The 22,331-nt window shown below is 39.9% G+C and overlaps 1 protein-coding gene across 1 annotated transcript in view; it reads left to right on the forward strand.

Moving 5' to 3' along the window:
* The window catches only part of mtr (5-methyltetrahydrofolate-homocysteine methyltransferase), a 106,493-nt gene that overhangs the window by 79,597 nt on the left and 4,565 nt on the right, over positions 1 to 22,331 (forward strand). Inside the window, exons 26-33 of the mRNA XM_030077580.1 lie at positions 3,714 to 3,795; positions 4,362 to 4,460; positions 6,340 to 6,415; positions 7,878 to 8,033; positions 9,042 to 9,241; positions 15,602 to 15,802; positions 16,986 to 17,178; positions 19,534 to 19,646. Of these exons, the coding sequence (XP_029933440.1) occupies positions 3,714 to 3,795; positions 4,362 to 4,460; positions 6,340 to 6,415; positions 7,878 to 8,033; positions 9,042 to 9,241; positions 15,602 to 15,802; positions 16,986 to 17,178; positions 19,534 to 19,646 (1,120 nt within the window). The remainder of the gene's footprint in view (positions 1 to 3,713; positions 3,796 to 4,361; positions 4,461 to 6,339; positions 6,416 to 7,877; positions 8,034 to 9,041; positions 9,242 to 15,601; positions 15,803 to 16,985; positions 17,179 to 19,533; positions 19,647 to 22,331) is intronic.

The raw sequence follows: 22,331 nt of genomic DNA on the forward strand, positions 1-22,331 counted from the left end.
TAATATCTGTGTATTGACTGGTAACAATACTGAAACCCAACTGCCACTGTTACTAAAAAGGGCACACTCACAAATAAAGTTAAACTTGAAATGGGGGTCATGTGATCAGCTGGACAAGATTGCAGCCTTGTTGATTGTTGATTTTTCAAGTTACTGCTTTCCATGTTGGATCATGTCGCTTTGATTTGATAGCTAATAACAATGTCTATGGAAAAACAAAAGCTGATATGGAGGACAGAATCAGAAGGTGTAATATTTGAGTCATCAGCCTGGAAGAGAGGCTTGAAGCCAGGAAAGACTCTTTCCTGGCTACATGCCAGGAAACTTTACTAACCTAACTTTACTATTAAACACCACCAAGCCTTCTAGTTTTTTCTACTTTATCCCCATGTTGAAAATCAACGACAGTGCCCTCCACTATAGACCCGTTTCCACCGCCGGAACTTCGGGGTAATTTTACGGGGCCGGGGCCGTTGTCGCGTGTCTCCACCACTGGAACTACCCCGAAGGAGAGAGTTCCTGAACTTTTACAGGGGCTAAAAAAAGGCCCTGCCTCGGGGTAGGGACTCTGAGCGGCCCCGAAAAACTCCTGGGTGGGGCTTGGGATTTACTTGGTGCTGATGGGATTTACTCAGCACGATGTGGTGTCAACAGAAAGCAACAAAAGAGCCGGATGCTAGCGTTAGCTTTAGCTAACATTAGGCTTCCTTAGCAACACGATCAACACTACCAAGCTAACGGTAACGTGCTAGCTAACATTAGCTAACGCTAACAACAACACACTTATTAGCCGGCATTTTTAGGGACGCTAACGTTAGCTTTAGGGAACGTTAGCTAATGCTAACAACAGGCTTTTTAGCCGGCATTTTAGGGACGTTAACGTTAGCTTTAGCGGACGTTAGCTAACGCTAACAACATGCATTTTGATGCCCCGGTCATGGTCGTGCAACTGCCCGGTAACTTTACAGGAACCTTCCTCCTACTTCGCCCTCTCCGTGGAGACACAGCAGTTGAGAGGGTCGAGCGAGAGGACGTTCATGTAGTAGCTCCTGCCCCGCAAATACTACTAGGAACTTCTTGGTGGAAACGAGCTCTATAATCACATTGTTTCCTTAGAATGACTACAAGTCCACCTCAGATGCCCTTGCTTCCGAAATTAACTATAGTTCTGCATTACGATGGCTGGCTCTCTATTGGAGACACTGCGTATGTGTACTGACATTGTTTGGTTTCTCAGAGTGATGACTGCCCATTGTTTATCAGCCAGTAGATAGATAGATAGATAGATAGATAGATCTTTATTGTCATTGCACAATCATATACGGTATAATAATGCAACGAAATTAGGGCTCAGTACTTTTGGTGCAGGGCAGAATAGAAAGCATCGTGCAACCTGCTAGTTGAATAGCCGAGTCCGGTATAGATGGCTGCAGCCATGTCTCTGATATCAGAAAAATGCAACAGTCACGGAAACACTTGTTGAATGCAATGTGCAGGCGCAGTTCGACGATTTTGTTAGTTATGGACCTGGCATTGGAAAATGCTGGGAGGCGGCGGCTTAAAGGGTTGTCTTTTCAGCCGAGCTAGTGCACCGGCCCTGCAGCCTCACTATTGTTTTGTTTTGGTGTCCTCCGGAATGTCCTGGTAGTGATGAAAGTCCGGTGAAATTTGTATTTCGCAGTGTAATCCCAAGCTCAAAAGGTCCTGACGACTGTACGCGTACATTGCCCAACATATGGTGGTGTTTTCAGCTAAAAAGTAAGATGTTAATCAACCTTCTCCACTGTTTTGAGCATGGATTGTCATCTTACTCACTTAGTATAATTATCATTAAGCTCATAAACAACTACAGCTAGTGTTTGCTCTATGTTCATTCAAACATATTTGCTACATGCAATCTCCCAATCAAAATATTGTCATCTTGGGAGGTGATATGGGCAGAATTTTGATAAGTAGAATAGAATTTAATGCCAAAAGAACTGATCTTTTCTTAGCATATTCCCAAATGTTTTGACCATACTTTCTACAACATAATTATTACAAAAATGTTAGAATTAACTGATGACTCTCTAAATATATGTTCAGATTTTAATGCAGTGTGAGATCCTGTCTTTGAACATCCTCAAGGGAACAGGACCTGGGTGCAAAAGCTCTTAATTCTTGGGCTCATAGACATTTGGCAATTAGTCAAGCTCTCCTCAAAAGATTGTAGAATATTATAGAATACAGTGTTTCCCCTAGGATTCTGGCTTTCATGAGGGGGAAAATTTTTGGTGAGGGGTGAGGAGGAATAATTTTGGGGGTACACAAACATTTTGGAATGTGGGGACAATATTAATAAGTTGCTCAATATTCTTCTAGGTTGAAATGGCCTCAGGAAAAAAGAAAAAAAAAGTCTCGCCTATTGTGGAAAGCAAAAACATCATATTTCTCTGCCAGTTTTTAAACACATCTGGTATTCCCAAATTGTTGGATATCTCTCTCCATGATTGGGCTTTTTTAATGAGATCCCGGTTGGACTGTAGTCTGGTGTCCCACAGTTCTGCACACAGAGAGACAGCCACAATGATGCTTTCCTCCATTGTTGTTTTGCCATTCTACCAAAATCCGCCAGATTTTTTTCAGATTCCACTGTTCTCTCCTATTGGACGCACCGAGGTGTCGAAATTATTACTATTATTGTTATTATTCCCCAAGGGTGATTGGCACTGGTGGCACCCCTCCAGCAGATGGCGCCTTAGGCGACCGCCTATACCGCCTATGCCAAGAGCCGGCCCTGTCCATGAGTACACTGCTCCTTCCTTATTGTGGTCTTGGTCTTGTCTGAATTTGTGAGTGGTTGCTTATATATCAGCAACCACTGGTGAGCTGCATTGTTCCTGAGCAAGTCGCTTACTGAGCAAGTAACCGAACCAAACTGTAACCAGAACCTCAATAAGCCTTTGTTCTCTTGTTCACTGAACGGGATTGATTCAGTGAAGGAGGCTGATTTAAGACAGTGTGACTCAGTTAGCTTACCCTTAAGTTTAGTCCCAGTCGTGTTGAAGAGCCATGAAAAACTGCTGCCTCCCATTCACAGAACCTTGGAGGTTATGCATCGATAATCCATTTTGTGAATTGTGACTTCTTATACACATTTGTTTGCATAGAAAAAAAAACACTTTACTTCACTGTACATTTTTTTGAGTAACATCACAGAAGGTTACAACATTTTTTGCTTTGTGGCTTCTTAAAATAAAAATTTGACTGCAAAAAAAGGAATAGTTAAAACTTAAATGTGGAGCGTTGCAACAAAAATCTATCTGATCAGTAACCACAAGATGAAAGAGGATGACTGATTTCACTGGTCACTGAGCTTTTGCCTCTAGAGACCTTAATTTTTCAGATAAAATCTCATTTCAGTAGGTCAGAATGTTCCTTGTAAATATCTTTTAGCCCCATGTGATAATCTTCACTGGCAAATGGGCACACAAATTTGTGGTGTCTTTTTAGTGACATCACTCACAGGCACAGGCTGGAAGTAGGTTTTACATTTTTCACCTGATGTTGATTCTGATGTTTTTCTTGTCTTCAATAACAAAAATGAGATTTTGGGTGATTGGGCAGTTGAAACAGTTGTCAGCTCATTATGATACATGTTTAATTGGCACATTTCTACTCTTATGTGTTATTGCTATAATGTCATAGTTGTTCTGTGTTTGTGTGTTGTGTAGGACTCACACAGCGGTGAAGATTGTCCCTTGCTACAGTGCTCCTGTTGTCCATGTTCTTGATGCCTCAAGGAGTGTAGTGGTGGTAAGATCATCTATCAAACCTCACTTCACCGTCTCTAGAGTCTACATGCCTGCTTGTGGGTTTTACTCATGACTACATATCAACCATCTGGGTTGTAGAAACATGACTATGGAGCAGGGATGGGTGCTATGGAGAGCCCATAGCATGCAAGTATGCAGTCTTTAGTTTTAGCACGTGGTGCTTGGATCCCTAACAATAACCCTGTAGCCATAGGGTTCCAGCACTTAACAAATTAGCAAATGGGCTCCAGCACTTTGTGCCTGGACCTCTTCTAATTTCTGGGTGTATTATATGCGACAGACAGCATCTTTGGTACAATTTTGCCACTGCCTTGGGCAAAGGTCTTGTTCGTGTAGCATGAAATAAGGTACTGTTCTTAATTTGTTTTCTGTTGATTTGGTTATGAATTTATGAATTTTGAGACATGTTTCAATTGCCTCATTCTTTCATTCATGAGATCTCTTTATTAACTTTTCAAGCAGACCAAAATGTAATAGAAGAAAGAAATGACTAGACTCTCTCATTGAAGCATGTGTTATCTACCCCTGTGTTTTTGTCTGTACCAGTGCTCTCAGTTGCTGGATGAGGTTGTGAGGGAAGAGTACTTTGAAGAGCTGACTGAGGAGTATGAGGATATCAGGCAGGAGCATTATGACTCCCTGAAGGTATGAATGAGTGGAAGGGACACCTAGAGGTAAGCATGCGTCTTACCTACTGTCCCAGGGGAATGCTTTAAAGAATTAAGTAACAAATATCAAAGTGATTAGGCACTGAGTCAGAGCTGAGATGTGGAGTTGGTTGATGTGTAGGCACACATCGAAGAGACAAATGAAGGTCAGGGTGATTTTTATTGGTTTTCCACATACTTGAAAAAGGTGACTTAAGCTTTAAAAGAGAAGCAACACTATAACCTACAAGGCCAGAAAAAAAAAGAGAAAAAACATGTGATAGGAGCTTTTCAGTGGCACAGGTGTACAGTATATACCAAACCGTATTTTTTAAAAGGATAATTTCACCGCTCAGATAGCCCACATTATGTGAAAACAAAATGTTTCCACAGTGTAAATGTGCAAAGACTTGAAAAATTGTGCAATACAAATGGAGCAAAATTACGCACAAAGGTATGTTGAATGTTAACACATATTTTCATAATTAGAGGTGCTGCTGTATCAAGCACATTATGGAGGGTAGAATTTAGATTATCTGTCAAGTCATTCAAAGACTCCCTCTGATCATGAAAAGACGTAAGGGTAGGAGGCATCAGAAGCATGATTAATATGAGTGTTAAAGTCCCTTGGTTAAGGATTTTATCAACCTGAGTAATAATAATTCAGAGAAATTCAGATATTGCATCTAAAAAGCACTTTAAGCACTTCTATGAGGAAAAAAGTAGTGGAGGATTGCTCAAAGTTCAGTCGGGTAAGGGTGTTGGGCGGAAATTCTGAATTATAAATTTGTGCTATACCCCCACCTTTTTTTGTTGTTCTGGCAACAATGGAAGAGGAATAGTTAGGGGATGAAGCTTCAGCGCCACTCTTAGGCCAAAGCAGCTCTGTCAATTATAGTGAGTCCATGTCCCAGTCAGCTACTGCATGTAGTAACAAAAAAAATAACATGACATTTTAGTACCTCGGTCATGCTCCCATAAAGAGGAATCCTAACATATTCCCCTTTTTATTCATCCTGTCAGTTTTTTTTTTGTTTGTTTTTTTGTTTTTGTTTGTTTGTGTGTTTTTTGGAGAAGGAACGATGTACATAATTCAACATTCAAAAAATGTAAATATACCCAATTTTACCCAAGGCTAGTTTTCATCGGCAGTTGCTTTGCCAGATGTTAGGCAGCCTGGAACAACAAAATAATAGAATATGTAAGTATTTAAAAACAAGCTACATTGTTGTAAAGAGATATTACAATACAGGTAGACAGCAGGAGTGGACTAATTCCAATAGAACTTATGGGTCAGTAAAATGGTAATATACATCTAACACATAAATCACGCAACACAGAGTTGTAAGACACAACTGTATAAGAACACAGCAGATACTTTGTTAAATACTAGTCAATATTCCATACATACCCTAACCATGCAGAGCTGGCCGCCTGGCAACAAGCAAAGGACATGGGACAAGTTAGCAGCAGGTTAGCTGGCAGTGGGCAGTGTACTACATAGATAAGAAATACCTGATTTTCTAAAAGCCGGGCCTTGTGACTTTGTCTTATATGGCATGGTAGATGGTACAGTTTCTTATTTTGGTAACCCTTTGGTAACAGTTCCTTTAGCACAACCAGCACAACCAAATGTACATTCCCCCTTCTCCCTCAACTTACCTTTCTCCATTGGACACCATCATACACCAAAAACAGACTGATGTAATCATACTGGAGGCTGAGTAGGCTGCTGTTCATCATGTCAAACCACATGTAGAACATCAAAACATGACTGGACAAATATCTCTCTGAATAGTCTCCCTCTTAACTCTGGTCTGATTCCTCCTTACTTTTTTCATCTGTTTTCTCTCTTTCCTCCTTCATTTCTCCCTCAGGATCGTCAATATTTGTCTCTTCTAGAGGCCAGAAAGAAGGGTTTACATCTAGATTGGCTCTCAGTACCGAAACCAGGTAAGGACAAATAGGTGGAAAGATGGATATATTGATAGAAATCAGCCATTTGTGATATATAACAATGCATGGGTGACTGAATTAATTAATGAAGGAATTGATGATATCTCCACATACATACGTACACGGAGATGGAATGTATAGAATCTGCTTTGTTTACTGGGAAACTACAGTTATTAATGGGTCAACTTGGAGTCATTTTTTGGGAGCCAGTTTAATAATTTTATTGACCATTGTCCTTACTTTCATCACAACAAAATTATTATGAAAGATATGGGGAATGGAAGGTATTTTAGTCGGTCATTTGAGCAAAGATAAAAAGCACTTGATTTTGTCCACAAGATGTCACTGTAGACAGTCAGTGTTGTGAGGTTTGTAATCAGCAGCACTTGTGAGATCCTGTTACTGAACCAAAACTACAAAAGAGCGAGACAGCATTATCTAACAAATTAGCTCAAGGTCATGTTAAGGGGAAAATCAGCACATTTACCTATGTCAGATATACTCATCAGCTTTGGTATTGTTAACAAAACATTTGTCGAGTAAGCCATGTGACAGCAGAAAATCTTTTCCATTAGCTGTGCTTCAGACTTTCACCAACATAAACACTCTTTTGGCAATACAGTGATGACAGTGAATGCTACAGCTGTTGCATTGGCAAGGGAACCACCTGAAAATACTCTGACTTGCCATGAACCAAATACCCTTGCCAATTCTACCCAATTTCTATTTCTAAGAGAAACTTTTATTTAGACTTAATATTCTATAAGGTCATATCATGCAGTATATAAGTAGTAGATATGTTGTACAAATGAAAGAGTGAGAACATGAACATTTAGAATTTAGAAAGAGTTGAAATTGATTGATGTCAAATCCTTACTACTGAAGTCTGTCTAAAACATCTCAACATTAACATTTAACTGTAAATGTATAAGATCAGCTCTTGACTGTTATGGGTTTTGAAAGCTGCTAATGATATTTTCAAATTGAAATACAACACATTTGGTAATAATAACAATAGTCATACTTATGGTAAATCTGATCAAAATCAGTTCAAGTTAAGCTCTTCCTATAGAAATGAATGTCCTATTGATCAAGCGTACAATAAGTATGTAATCAGTCAAACTGCCTCATATCCATTATATCAGAGGTGGATAGCACTAATAATAAATATCACTATTATTAGGTTTTTATTTATTTTTCATCCTGTTTCAATAGAGGCATTTAGTAGAGAGTTACAGTGTCCCATGGTCTCCACCCTGATGCAGCGGCTTTTTCAACCCCAACAAGAATAATAATCATGGGAAACAATGAATACTTTTTAGCATGAAAATGATTTGATTCAGATACTACATATCATCAGAATTCTTGGCTATCAACAACTTCAGTCCTAAATGATCTGCACCAGCCTTTTAAGTCCAAATCAGTCGAAACCAACTGTGAATGTATCTCTGTATTTCAGTGTGTCCTCAGTTCTCAGGCACCCATGTGTTTGAGCAGTATGACCTCCGTGACCTGGTCAACTACATTGACTGGAAACCTTTCTTTGATATCTGGCAGCTGAGGGGCAAATACCCCAACAGAGGTTACCCCAAGATCTTCAATGACAAGACTGTTGGTAGGCTAATTCACATTAACAATTATTAAAGTTTCAATTTGACCTCAGGCCCTTTGCTGGATATCATCCCCTCTCTCTTCCCTGCCCTTCCTGTCGCTCTCTACTGTGACTGTCTTACTATTTAATATAGCCTTTGGACGTACCCAGACTAGCCTATCAATGCTACAATAGTGTCTTGGCTACATATCAAGATATTGTTGCTCTGCTCTGAGGAATTTGTCTGGCAAATAGCATTCCTCGTTTAAAATGACCAGGAGCAAAACACAGTTTGGAAGATATTAATTTCTCCCTCCCAGGATAATAAATTCATTTTTCTCTCCCTTTATCATCTTGGACTCATGCAAAAAAAAATATTAAGAAAATTATTGAGGTGATCATACAGTGAGTTTAACGATGATTGAATGCAAATCTGAGATTTTACTGTTTGTATTTGTCTTTGTTGTTCCTGTTGAAATAGTGTTATTCTAAAATAACACTGTTTCAAAAATTTAAAAAAATATATTTTAAATTCTAAAATAAAATTTATTTTAGAATTAATTATCAATCCGGATAAGAGTACATACCATATACCAAGGCTTAGTCCTGATCGCAGCGTCCTGGGTTCGAATCCGACCTCAGGCCCTTTGCCGCATGTCATCCCTTCTCTCTCCCCTGCCTTTCCTGTCTCTCTCTACTGTGACTGTCCAATACACCAGAAATGCCAAAAATAAATCTTAAAAAAAAAAAAAGATTTATCAATCATTTGAAAATAATTGAGATTCAGATCAGATCAGATTCCTTCCTTCTTACAGTATGTTAATTAATTTCCACATTGCTCAGTGTTGCAAAGTGTAATCATTTCTTACCTTTTCATCTTAAAAAAATTGACCTCTTTATAGAGATTAATATTATCATGAATGATAATCAGATATGAAGAGGTTGTCATTGGTCTGTTCTAATCCGTTTTACACATAAAATGAAGGACTAAAACCATGGTAGCTAATGCTGGTAATGTTTGGGCTACTGCAGGCTCTGAGGCCCGGCGAGTTTTTGATGATGCCAGTCAGCTACTCAACCGCTTGATCGACAGTCAAGGTCTGAAGGGGCGGGGTCTGGTGGGATTTTGGCGTGCTCAGAGCAATGGGGATGACATCAACGTCTATGGTGATGATGTTATACCTCAGAACAACACCCAACCCATTGCCACCTTCTATGGATTAAGGCAGCAGGTGAGAGACAGAAAAGTTGATGAAACTTCAATTAACTCCATGGGGATATTGGGTTGTTTAAGCAGCAGCAGTCATAGGATACAGCAAAAAAATTGGAACACACAGAAGAATTTAGAAAATGGCAATTGCAAGCACACAAGAAACATGTTCAACTGAAATATCAAATTGAAAGCATGAAATGTACAGTTGTCAACTGAGAGGATGAGCAAACAGCAGTATTATCTAACTTGAAGGAAAGAACAATGTATTGAAATGTTAAAAAAAAAAAAAAAAAAAAAAAAAAATATATATATATATATATATATATATATATATGCAATACAGAATCAATGACAATTTTCAAATTTATCTGTAATTTCAAACTAATTTTCTGTATACAGTTAGGTCCATAGTACCACCACAGTGGATTTGAAATGGAGTAATCAAGACGTGACTGAAGTGCATTTTTTTTTAAGGGGTTGAACAAAAATATGGCATTAGCCATTCAGGAATTACAGCCAGTTTTATACATTGGCACCCCATTTTCAGAGGCTCAGAAGTAATTGAACAAACTATACATAACATACATAACTATAATTATAGGGATTATGTTCAATATTCGGAGGAAAATCCTTTGCAGTCTATTAATGCTGACTGCCTGAAGTCTGGAATCCATGGGCAACATCACAGAGTTTCCTCCCTTGAGATGCTCGAAAGCCTTTACTTCAGCTGCCTTCAGCTGCTTCTTGTTTGTGGGTCTTTTGGCCTTCAGTTTGGTCCTCTTTAGTTAGTCCACTTTGTGGACTAACTTGCACATTGAAGAAAATTCCACCTCTTTGATTTCAATAACTCTTGGTTTGCTTTCGCAGTATGTTTTGGGTCATTGTTCATCTGCACTGTGAGGTGCCATCCAATCAGTTTGTGGGATTTGGCTGAATCTGAGCAGATATTATAGTCCCGTAAATATCAGAATTCATCCTGCTACTTCCATCAGCAGTCACATCATCAATAAACACTAGTGACAAAGTTCCATTGGTAGCCATACATGCCCATGCCATAACACTGCCTCCTTTCGTTCTCCACACTTTTCTCTCTTCCGTCATTCTGGTACAAGCTAATATTTGTTGCATCTATCCAAAGAACCTTGTCCCAGAATCAGCCAGGCTTTTTAATTGTTTTTTTGTAAAGTCTAATCTGGCTTTCCTGTTCTTGAGTGACACCAGTAGTTTGTACCTTGCTGTATTCCCTCTGTATTTATTTTCTTGCAAATGTCTCTTGACTGTATTTTTGGACAGTGATATGCCTCCCTACTCAAGAGTGTTTTTGACTTCCCTAGACGTTGTGAATGGGTTTTTCTTCACCAGGGAAAGAATTCTTCAGTCATCCACTTTAGATGTCCTCTGTGGTCTTCCAGGCCTTTTGGTGTTGCTGAGCTTACCGGTGCATTCCTTCTTTTTCAGGATGTATCAAACTGTTAATTTGGCTACTCCTAAAGTTGTTTCTATCTGTCTGACAGATTTTATTTGCTTTTTAAGCCTAATGATGCCCTCCTTCACCTGCATAGACACCTCTCTGGATTGAATGTTGAGGGTTCTGATAAACAACGACCAAATGCAAATGCAAACACTTTAAATAAACTTCAGACCTTTTATTTTCTTAATTTTTCATGGAATAATGAGGCAAAAGGCCACAGCTGGCCATGAAACTGCTTTTTAGTCAAATGTCCAATTACTTTTGAGCCTCTGAAAATGGGGTGACAATGTATAAAACTGTATAACTCCAAAAAGGTTAATGTCATATTTTTCTCAACTCCTTTAATTAAAGCTGAAAGTCTGCACTATCAATCATGTCTTGATTACTCCATTTCAAATCCACTGTGGTGGTGTGCAAGGGCAAAATTATAAATTTTGTATCACTATCCAGTTACCTATGGACTTAAATACGTATTTACTATGTACATACACAAAGGTGCAAACCAAACTCAGCACTACCAAAGAGAGTATTTCTTATTGGATCTCATCTCTTCCTGGTATTTTAATCCCAGATTTATTCATTGACAAGAATGTCAATACATTTCGTCACAGATTTTGTCATCATAAATTTTTAATTTAGTTACTGTCTCATTTTGGTCAGTGAAGAAAATGTTGACAATTCATTTTTGCCATAATTTTAGTAAATGAAATTACCACTGATATGAATATGGTTTATGAAAGACAAGTATAATAGCACGGCAGTTTGATTCAGTCATTTTGATGCTATAGCACATTCTTCCCTGCATAGTCTTAGTGTAGAGGCTAGAGTGTTGCTGTAACCTGCAGTTGAAAAAAAATCTACCTCATCGCTATTCAGTTTTACTGATGACATTACTGTATGGATTTATATCCACACCACAGTCTTTTTCAGGTATTTCTCCTTCTACCCTGTTTGTATTAAACTGTGGAAGTTGTGGGGAAACGGAGGCAACTGTCAATGCCGTGTCGTTTATCGTAGTTGATAGTAAAATGCCACCAAGGTGTTATCTATAATGCAGTGCATTACTGTGTCTACACACTCAGCTCTTAAAGTGAGCAAGTTAACTCAGCAATGTGCTGTGTGTGAGGAGCAAGCAACACACAAAGGCACATACACAGCACAGCACAACAGAATATGTTGAACGTTACAGCAAATGACAAGTTATGTTGAATTATGTCCATAGGTCCATTATGTGTCAACTACATTATTGCCATTCATGCTTCATAAGAGATCTCTGATGTAGCTGTACAGCATCCACACTGTATTTGTGTGCATGTGTGTGTTACCATGTTCCCCCCCCATTTTTGTATTTATACAGTCACTTGTGGGGACCAATAGCTGGCTTTCCACTGTAATGCCACTTTGAACCTGTGGGCCCTGAGCACTGTCTAGCCTGAAGACAACACTAGCTCAAACTTAGAGAACAAAAACCATTCACATTTTCACTGTCGTGCCAATAGCCCCACCATCTTGCCCTGTAACCCACCAGTGTGTAAACATTCTGTCCATGCATGCAATTGGGAAGTAGGAAGCAAGTATTTAACCCTATAAAGCCATTTGTATCACATATGATACACATTTTCAATTCCGTTTTTCGTTTTCAGTTTAATCAATACTTGACCAAAATACTGTCGTATACCTTTGAACACTTCCCCTGTTCACCCTGGACCATACTATTGGCACTTCAAGTACATATCATATATCATAACATATTTTTAGAATTTTCTGAATTTTTTTATATATATATTTTGTTATAGGACTAAATAAAGGGTTCAATTTCAAAACATTGGAATTTTCTGCATTCTTTCATAGTTCAGATTTATAGGGTTAAATGTCTGCATACCTTCTCATTCAATGTTTTTTCTTTATTTTTACTACTTTCTACATTGTAGATACATACTGAAGACATCAAATATATGAAGCAAGATATATAGAATTATGTAGCAAAGAAAAAATTGTTAAATAACTCTAAATATGTTTTATATTTTTAGGCCTGTGTCAAGTCTTGAAGGCTGCTTTTTCAATCTTCCATGGTCCCTTGGTAGAATCATCATTCAGTGTCATGGGCAGTGTTATTGATGAGAGATCCACCAGCATGAACATCTCGACTTTCAGTGCCATACAGACAGTCAAGTATGCTTTGCTGTGCAGGAAGCAGAGTGGTGTGGAAATGTTCAGAAGGGATGATGTTAAGTTTGGGGCAGTGGACAGGAGGTTGTGTGGCAATATTCGATCAGCTGGTACAAGGGACAAAGCTCTGCGACAGCAGAGGTTAGTAAAGGTCAGAGAGAGGAGGGTGGAATTTGATTGTTAGCCATCTACTAGTGCTGCTGAGAATATGGAAAAAGTGGTGGAGAAAGAAAGAATGGCCCAAAAGAGGCATATGGCAAAGCAAAGGAAAATGGCCCTTGAAAGGCTTGTCCAGGCTAAAAGAAAGAAATAGGTTAGTGTTTGTCTTTGCTCCTTTGATCAAACCAAACCTTTTTACAGTATACTTACCTGATACTCAACCTGTTTTACTGACATGATCTCTTTCTCTCTCCCTAAATATCTTTACAGTATACCTACTACCTGTTGTTTTCTTACCAGTTTGATTCTCTCTCTCTCTCTCTCCCCCACACCAAACATGTATTTACAGTATACCTACCTGTTGTTATACCTACCAGTTTTGTTAGTTGATCTCTCTTAAAGTTTGTCAAGTGTTGCTTGTGGTGTAAATATATATATATATATATATATATATATATATATATATATATATATATATATATATATATTAGTGGTGTCAAGAGATTAAAAAAATTGAGAGATTAATTAATTATGATCTGTAATTAATTGATCTAATTAATCTCTTTTTTAATCTCACCTAAAATTGCTGAGAAAAGCCCTCAACTTGAGGTATTTCCCTTTAAATTCATTACATTATTGTAGCAGATCAGTCCTCTTTTTCAAGACCTTTTTTTGGGGAAAAAAAAAAAATTATATGGACAAAATCTTGTTTGAATAAAAAAGCCAACGGCCGGCATCAGGCGGGCCGGCCGCGGCACCGGGTCTGGTCTGCCGGATCTGACAGGTGAGCGGCGCACACATAGCCTACTGCCATATCAATTTTTGTTCATACGCGGCTGCAATGACTGCGCAATGCGGCCATTCGCCGGTAATCGCGGCATCAGGCGAGCCTACCTACTGGTTTACATATGCACAATACATGTGTATTTGCTTAGACCCCCAATATTAGACGAGGGCATTTTTTCAGGGCATTTTCAATGGAAAAAATATCGTCTTATATTCGGATGAATACGGTAATGTATTAACTTCGATCACGCAACCTTTTCTTCCACCTCCTCTCCTCTCCTCTCCTCCACAGTCAGACACACACACACAGACGAGTCGCGACACCCCCTCCTCAACATGCTGCCTGTTTACAACGGACTCGGACTGTTGGGGCGGGTGTTAATCAAAACAAACCAATCATGTCTTGACCTCTTCACAGGTTGCTGGCCTCTGATTGGCCTGGCCTGTCTCTCTGACTTAAAAAAAAAAAAAAAAAAAAAAAAAAATCAGACTGGTGAGGCCAGCCGGACCGGACCGACAGCTGATTGGCCTGGCCGGCGACCTGTTTAAGGAAAAAAAAAAAAAAAAAAAAAAAAAAAAAAAAGACGGGCAGGCCACCGGGCCAGTGACAGGCCGGCGCTTCGGGAAATCTCCCGGTTCTCCCGATGTACAGTCCGGGCCTGACAATAGGAGCCTATCAGCTTATGCTAAACAAGCCCAAACACAATGACAGCCAACCAATGAGCACGTTTACATGCACACCTTATTCCTGTATTAACCGGAATATTCGCAATATTCCGGTTGCGCACGTGTCATGTAAACACGCACCGAACCCGATTAAGGTCATATTCCGGTTGGAGAGAATTCCGAATAAGCCCCCTGGAATATTCCTGTTCCAACCGGAATATTGGGGCATGTAACCACCTTAGTCGGAAAACTCCCCCAACCGGAATATTCAGTCACGACTGCGCATGCTCGACTCACAAGGACTTCTGTGGCGTCTTCGTTGCTATGGTTACCTGCAAGCGGGGAAAACGGCATGGCGAACAGCAGCAAGAGCCAGGAGACTGCAGTCCACCTTCAGCTAATGAAAGACTTAAATATCACGGAGTATATCGATGAGGGAAAACATAGAAATAGCGACAGAAGAAGAAGAAAAAGTAGAATAAGACGAGGAACCCTAACCCTAACCCTAAGTGTCCACTTCAGGGTGTGACTGAGCATTGTTTTCCACAACCAGCACAGGAAGCCCAACGCCTACAAACCGATTTTTATAAAAAGTAAAGTTAGAGATTAATAATTAGATTAACTCGATTAAAAAACATAACGCGCTAAATATGACTGTAATTAATTAATCTCAATTAACGCGATAATTTGACACCACTAATATATATATATATATATATATATTTTTTTTTTTTTTTTTTTTTTTTTTTTTTACTTGAAGCAATTGGCTTTTCTCTTGATTTTCTTCTCGGAATACACCAGAATGTTTAATTTATGTGTTAAAATTTTGTATGTGTGTGTGTGTGTGTGTGTCTTGGACATCCTCTGCCCAGAGAGTGAGCAGAGCTCTAATGTCCTTGTTTGACCAGCCCTATCAGCTCTAATGTCCTTGTTTGACCAGCTATATCCCAGCCATATCAAAGTAAAGGGCTGGAAAAAAAAAAGATTTTTGGGTTTCGGTCAAGGTTAGGGTAAGACTATTGAGAGTAAATATAAGTCAAAAACAATGTCATTACAATTATAGTATTACATGACTGTGTGTGTGTGTGTGTGTGTGTGTGTGTGTGTGTGTGTGTGTGTGTCCTGCAGGCAGAGAGGACCAGTGGCAGTTCAGAGCCCTACCTGTGTTTGTCTGACTTTGTGGCACCCATAAGCAGTGGCATTGCAGACTACATTGGTGTATTTGCTGTTGCTGTGTTTGGAGCTGAGGAGCTGAGTCAGCAGTTCCAGGCCCAGGGAGATGACTACAGCAGCATTATGGTCAAAGCCTTGGCTGACCGACTGGCTGAGGTACAAAAGAATGGGTATTTATAAATATGAAAATTTTGTGGCCATGCTCAGGTTGTTGTGGTGGTGATTGTTTTTTGTTTGTTTGCTTTTAATTTGACCATTTCCATTCCAAAAGTTACTTGTATTACAGAATTGTGTCCTTGCCAAGTGGAAAAGCCTCTGAAACATCATTCATTTGGGTATGCTAAAATAGGCAAAACTAAAAAATAAAAAAATGGTGTTTTTTTTTTTTTTTTTATGAAAGCAGGGTGACTATCAACCTGATATATCAGCAAAAAATTATATCAGGAAAATTATTATCACTTTACCTGAATACCTCACTGAATATAACTTTATTGCCTGCTCTCAATTTAGAAAAATAAAGTGGTCGTATAAGTCTATGCATCTTGTGTCCTGTGGTTATAGAACTGAAAAACAGCAGAAACCACACAGACACAGACTTTTATAGTATCTATCGATAGTGAGTTTGCTGGATCCTTTAGATTTTAATGCATCAGGGATGCAGGACACGTATTGTTGAACATCACTGCTAGTTAGTTGTATATTTAGTTTCATATAGTTAAAATATAGTTTCATATCTCTTATTTTTTTCTGTAAATGTGTGAAGCTTTAAAGATAAATGCACCATTTGAAGTTGATAAGCCTGCACAATGACAATAAACTTCAATCTTGAGCATTCGTCCAATAAAAAGATTACATACTTCTAAATGTTTCTTGAGGTTTGAAGAGTTTCAATGCTCACAGTATTTTGCTCTAAAAACATTCTGTTCCATCTCCTCCATGTGTGTCAGTTTACTACAGTACTGAGAGCAACCATGAATGCAGACATGATGAGACAATTCCAGTGGAGATGGATGTTCCAACTGAATAAACATAGTTGAAAATAATATAACTATAAATGAATAAATAATAAAATTGGATTTCTATAAAGCAGCATTATCTGATTACCCTCATTCTAAACCATAACTATTGTGGATTACAGTTACTCATTATTTTGTTCTTTAAACATGTATTCTGTTGCTCCGTAACCCTGGTACTAACCACACTTGTGTAAGAGTGGCTCAGAGGGTAATTGCATTGTTGATGGTGGCGGATAGCATATTTACTGCTGCAATGTTTTTTTTTTCATTTGTCTCTCTTCTTGTGCCTCCTTTCCACCTGTCTCCTCCTGCTTCTACTTCAGGCCTTTGCAGAAGAGCTCCATGTTCGTGTGCGTAAGGAGTTGTGGGGCTACAGTACTGAGGAGGCTCTGGAGGCTGCAGACCTCCACAGAGTTCGCTATCAGGGCATCAGACCAGCTGCTGGCTACCCCAGTCAGCCTGACCACACCGAGAAGGCCACGATGTGGAGCCTGGCTGGCATTCTTGAGAAGACTGGTCAGAGGGCAAACTACCACTTCAGTGTCATAACCTATTTTCAAATTGCATCTGAAAGTGCCCCAATTCTACAGAAGATTGTTAAGTTAAAGGGGGTGCCAGTCAGATTATTTTCTGACAAATTATTTTTTTATATACAGTACAGGCCAAAAGTTTGGACACACTTTCTCATTCAATGCGTTTTCTTTATTTTCATGACTATTTACATTGTAGATTCTAACTGAAGGAATCAAAACTATGAATGAACACGTGGAGTTATGTACTTAACAAAAAAAGGTGAAATAACTGAAAACATGTTTTATATTCTAGTTTCTTCAAAATAGCCACCCTTTGCTCTGATTACTGCTTTGCACACTCTTGGCATTCTCTCGATGAGCTTCAAGAGGTAGTCACCTGAAATGGTTTTCCAACAGTCTTGAAGGAGTTCCCAGAGGTGTTTAGCACTTGTTGGCCCCTTTGCCTTCACTCTGCGGTCCAGCTCACCCCAAACCATCTTGATTGGGTTCAGGTCCGGTGACTGTGGAGGCCAGGTCATCTTCCGCAGCACTCCATCACTCTCCTTCTTGGTCAAATAGCCCTTACACAGCCTGGAGGTGTGTTTGGGGTCATTGTCCTGTTGAAAAATAAATGATGGTCCAACTAAACGCAAACCGGATGGGATGGCATGTCGCTGCAGGATGCGGTGGTAGGCATGCTGGTTCAGTGTGCCTTCAATTTTGAATAAATCCCCAACAGCGTCACCAGCAAAACACCCCCACACCATCACACCTCCTCCTCCATGCTTCACAGTGGGAACCAGGCATGTGGAATCCATCCGTTCACCTTTTCTGCGTCTCACAAAGACACAGCGGTTGGAACCAAAGATCTCAAATTTGGACTCATCAGACCAAAGCACAGATTTCCACTGGTCTGATGTCCATTCCTTGTGTTTCTTGGCCCAAACAAATCTCTTCTGCTTGTTGCCTCTCCTTAGCAGTGGTTTCCTAGCAGCTATTTGACCATGAAGGCCTGATTGGCACAGTCTCCTCTTAACAGTTGTTCTAGAGATGGGTCTGCCGCTAGAACTCTGTGTGGCATTTATCTGGTCTCTGATCTGAGCTGCTGTTAACTTGCGATTTCTGAGGCTGGTGACTCGGATGAACTTGTCCTCAGAAGCAGAGGTGACTCTTGGTCTTCCTTTTCTGGGTCGGTCCTCATGTGTGCCAGTTTCGTTGTAGCGCTTGATTGTTTTTGCCACTTCACTTGGGGACACATTTAAAGTTTTTGCAATTTTCCGGACTGACTGACCTTCATTTCCTAAAGTAATGATGGCCACTCGTTTTTCTTTAGTTAGCTGATTGGTTCTTGCCATAATTTGAATTTTAACAGTTGTCCAATAGGGCTGTCGGCTGTGTAGTAACCTGACTTCTGCACAACACAACTGATGGTCCCAACCCCATTGATAAAGCAAGAAATTCCACTAATTAACCCTGATAAGGCACACCTGTGAAGTGAAAACCATTTCAGGTCATTACCTCTTGAAGCTCATCGAGAGAATGCCAAGAGTGTGCAAAGCAGTAATCAGAGCAAAGGGTGGCTATTTTGAAGAAACTAGAATATAAAACATGTTTTCAGTTATTTCACCTTTTTTTGTTAAGTACATAACTCCACGTGTTCATTCATAGTTTTGATGCCTTCAGTGAGAATCTACAATGTAAATAGTCATGAAAATAAAGAAAACGCATTGAATGAGAAGGTGTGTCCAAACTTTTGGCCTGTACTGTATATCAAGCAGTCACCATATGCTGCCTTCAACCTCTTACAAAGGTTTTACTCAGAAGGCTTCATGGTAAACTCATATTTCAAAAATGCTAGCCATTTCTGATCCAGTGGAAAAAAATGGGGTCATAGTGCAAAACATTATTAAAAGTTCTGTTTAAAAAGCTCACACTCGTAATGCAGTATAATCCAAGTCTCCAGTATCCAGTTGTATCCTTAATGCTTCCCAACCACACGTTTTCCCTCAAATATTGCTGCAAAGACCACTTCCAAAAAATCATTTGTAAAAAGTGATGTTAACTAAAGCAGTTCCAGAAGATCCAGATTGTCACATTAATATGTGAATGGGAACCTCAAATTGTTTTGGCATCATCATGTAATGTGATAGTGTTTGAAAATAGTACAAATGCTTTTCTTTCCTCTACATATTGAAATTTGGGGATCATGTACCAATCCATGGCCTCTGGCTTTATCTCATCTTGCTTTGCGTGTGTGCAGCTCTGCATATGTGAGGTTGTGTATTTGTGCATATTAATTTGTGGGTAAATGAGTGTTTGGCTGTAGACATATGTATTATTTTTGTTTGTGTATGTGCAGGTATTGGTTTGACTGAGTCCTTGGCCATGACGCCAGCTGCTGCAGTCTCTGGACTTTACTTCTCTAACCCTCAGGCGTGCTACTTTTCTGTGGGCAAGATCACCAAGGAACAGGTTAAAATAACCATACCACTATAGCTTCATTTACTGACTTCTTGATGCAGGGTGAAACACTGAAAATGACAACTATTTATTTATTTATTTATTCATTTATTCATTCATTCATTTATTTATTTATTTATTTATTTATTTAGGGGGTGCCCACCATTCGCATCCAATGAACAGGGACTTTTTACACTCAGCATTCAACAGTGATATTCACTGATCTGCCACTTGTGTTGCTGAATTCAACCTCAGTCTGCTGGTTTGTTGGTATATGATTCAGCACGCTATTGAGGAGTTCATAATACTCTCTTATTATGTTACGCTGTCCAACTCCACTTTCGCCAGGTGTTTTTTGGAATCTCTATACTGCTTCAACTTTTTTAACGTACTGATAATTTTGTCCTGGGTTCTAATGAACCCAGCCTTAGTCAACTCTTAAGCAATTTCAAGAAAGAATTTACTTTTTGTATTACCCCCTGCCAGGGGCGGACTGGGACAAAAAATCGGCCCGGGCATTTTGGACCAGACCGGCCCACGACATCCGATCACGCACACCTTTCCGGTCTTTTTGCTCTCTTAAATGTGTTTACCAACTGTGCAACTCTTTAAAGCCATAATGCCATGCAATTAATTAGCTGTCATCAGCAGTGTTGGCATATTACTTTGAAAAAGTAATTAATTATAGTTACTAGTTACTTCTACTAAAAAGCAACAGAGTTGCATCATTGTCAAAGTAATTAATTACCAGGAAAAGTAACTATTACGTTACTTTTTAAAAAATTGTTCAAATATGTGTAATTACTTGGCTGCCCCAGTCATACTGGCCTATAGTACTATAGTGGAACAATAAAATACAATAGATGAATTGGAACTTTTTTATTCTATTGAACAGGCCACAACAGGCCAACGCCTTTTGGGCATCTATTTCAGATTAGTAAGTGCAGGTGCCCATCAACATGAATGGAGAATGGGCCCAGACTGCACATAGGAAGGTCATGGTGACAAAGTATACCACACAAATCCGTGTTTAAATCGATTGGTATATATATCTACCCATAAAGTTAGAACAAGGCATTAAAAAAAGCAAAAAAAAACAAAACAAGGCAAAATAATAATAACAATAATAATAATGATAACAATAATTTAGCACCTGGGTTACAAAACAAATTCACAGAGTACAGAAATGAAAATTACAGAAACCCTAAATGCCACTGTGTGTGTCATCTAGCCAATGACAGGCAGAATAATAAGAATCACTTCACTCTCATGGTTAACAACAAAGTGAGGCACTAAAGTAAAAACGCACTCTTGTCTGGGGGAATTAAACCCCTGAACTCCAGCATGGAAGACGGAGACACTATCTGCTCTGCCATAGGGATTATATCCCTTTCACATAGTTTGGGCTCACACTTTATTAATGCTGATAAATTACGAAAAACTCCGAAAGCGAAAAAGTCCGATCGGTTTTAAAATTGACAGCCGCCTTTTTTTCTCGCAGTTTCTCTGCTCCATCTTTGCGTTTCCTCTCCATCTCAGTAGATCCTATGAGATAACGTTCGACTCGCGTTGCACTGCACACCGGCGCACCGAGCCACAGGCTTGTGATCTGATTGGTCCAGCCCCGTGTCAGTGAAGAAAAATAACCAATGGGCCGCAGAGCAGCGTGCAGTAGCGGTTTTAGGCACGGGCGAAGCGGGCAGCCGCCGGGGCGGCATATTTTCATGTCACGTGGGGGGCGGCAGGAGCGCAAAAAAAAAAAAATCATCCTCGCTGCAAAGCAGTTTTCTATTACCGTATTCATCTGAATATAAGACAATATTTTTTCCACTGAAAATGCCCTGAAAAAACGCCCTCGTCTAATATTGGGGTCTAAGCAAATACACATGTATTGTGCTTGCATATAAACCAGTAGGTAGGCTCGCCTGATGCCGCAATTACCGGCGAATGGCCGCATTGCGCAGTCAATAATCAACCATGTTGTCTGTGTCACTGTCCGTTGTGCTGCTGCAGCCGCGTATGAACAAAAGTTGATTTATAATGAGAGGATGGCAGTATGTGCGTGCTGCTCACCTGTCAGATCCGGCAGACCTGACCGGGTGGGCGCGGCACCTGTAAGCATCAAGCCGGTGCCGCGGCTGGCCCGCCTGATGCTGACCGGTGGCTTTTTTTTATGCAAACAAGATTTTGTCCATATAAAAAGTATTTTTCCAAAAAAGGTATTTGTGCAGGTGTTGGCGCCCCTGCTCTGGGAGGGGCGCGTGTAGCCGCCAGAGGGGCACCAGTAGCGGCCGTTATCGCTTGGAAGTTCTTGCTCCGCACGCGGCTAGAACGGAAGGGCGCAAAGCAGTAATTTCGCCCAGGGCGGCAACATGGGCAGAACCGCTACTGGCAGCGTGTCTCGAGGGCCGGTCCGGTGGTTAGTAAACAAACTCTTGCAATGACTTTATTTGCCGAAATCATTATGGAGGCGGGACCAAACTACGCAAAAGGGGTTGTTTAGCAATGTGATTGGGCCAGCCCAGTGTCAATCGGGCGCTGATCTACTGATTGTATGGGCAGGTCAGCTATTTAAATAATAATTTAAAAAAAAAAAAAAAAAAAAAAAAAGTGTCAGTGGACTGTCAGCCCACGTAGCACATCGGCCCACAGGGCAAATGCCCAGTGTGCCAGATGGCCAGTCCACCCATGCCCCCT

Source organism: Myripristis murdjan, chromosome 19 (genome assembly GCF_902150065.1).
Source record: "Myripristis murdjan chromosome 19, fMyrMur1.1, whole genome shotgun sequence".
In the NCBI taxonomy this organism is placed as follows: domain Eukaryota; kingdom Metazoa; phylum Chordata; class Actinopteri; order Holocentriformes; family Holocentridae; genus Myripristis; species Myripristis murdjan.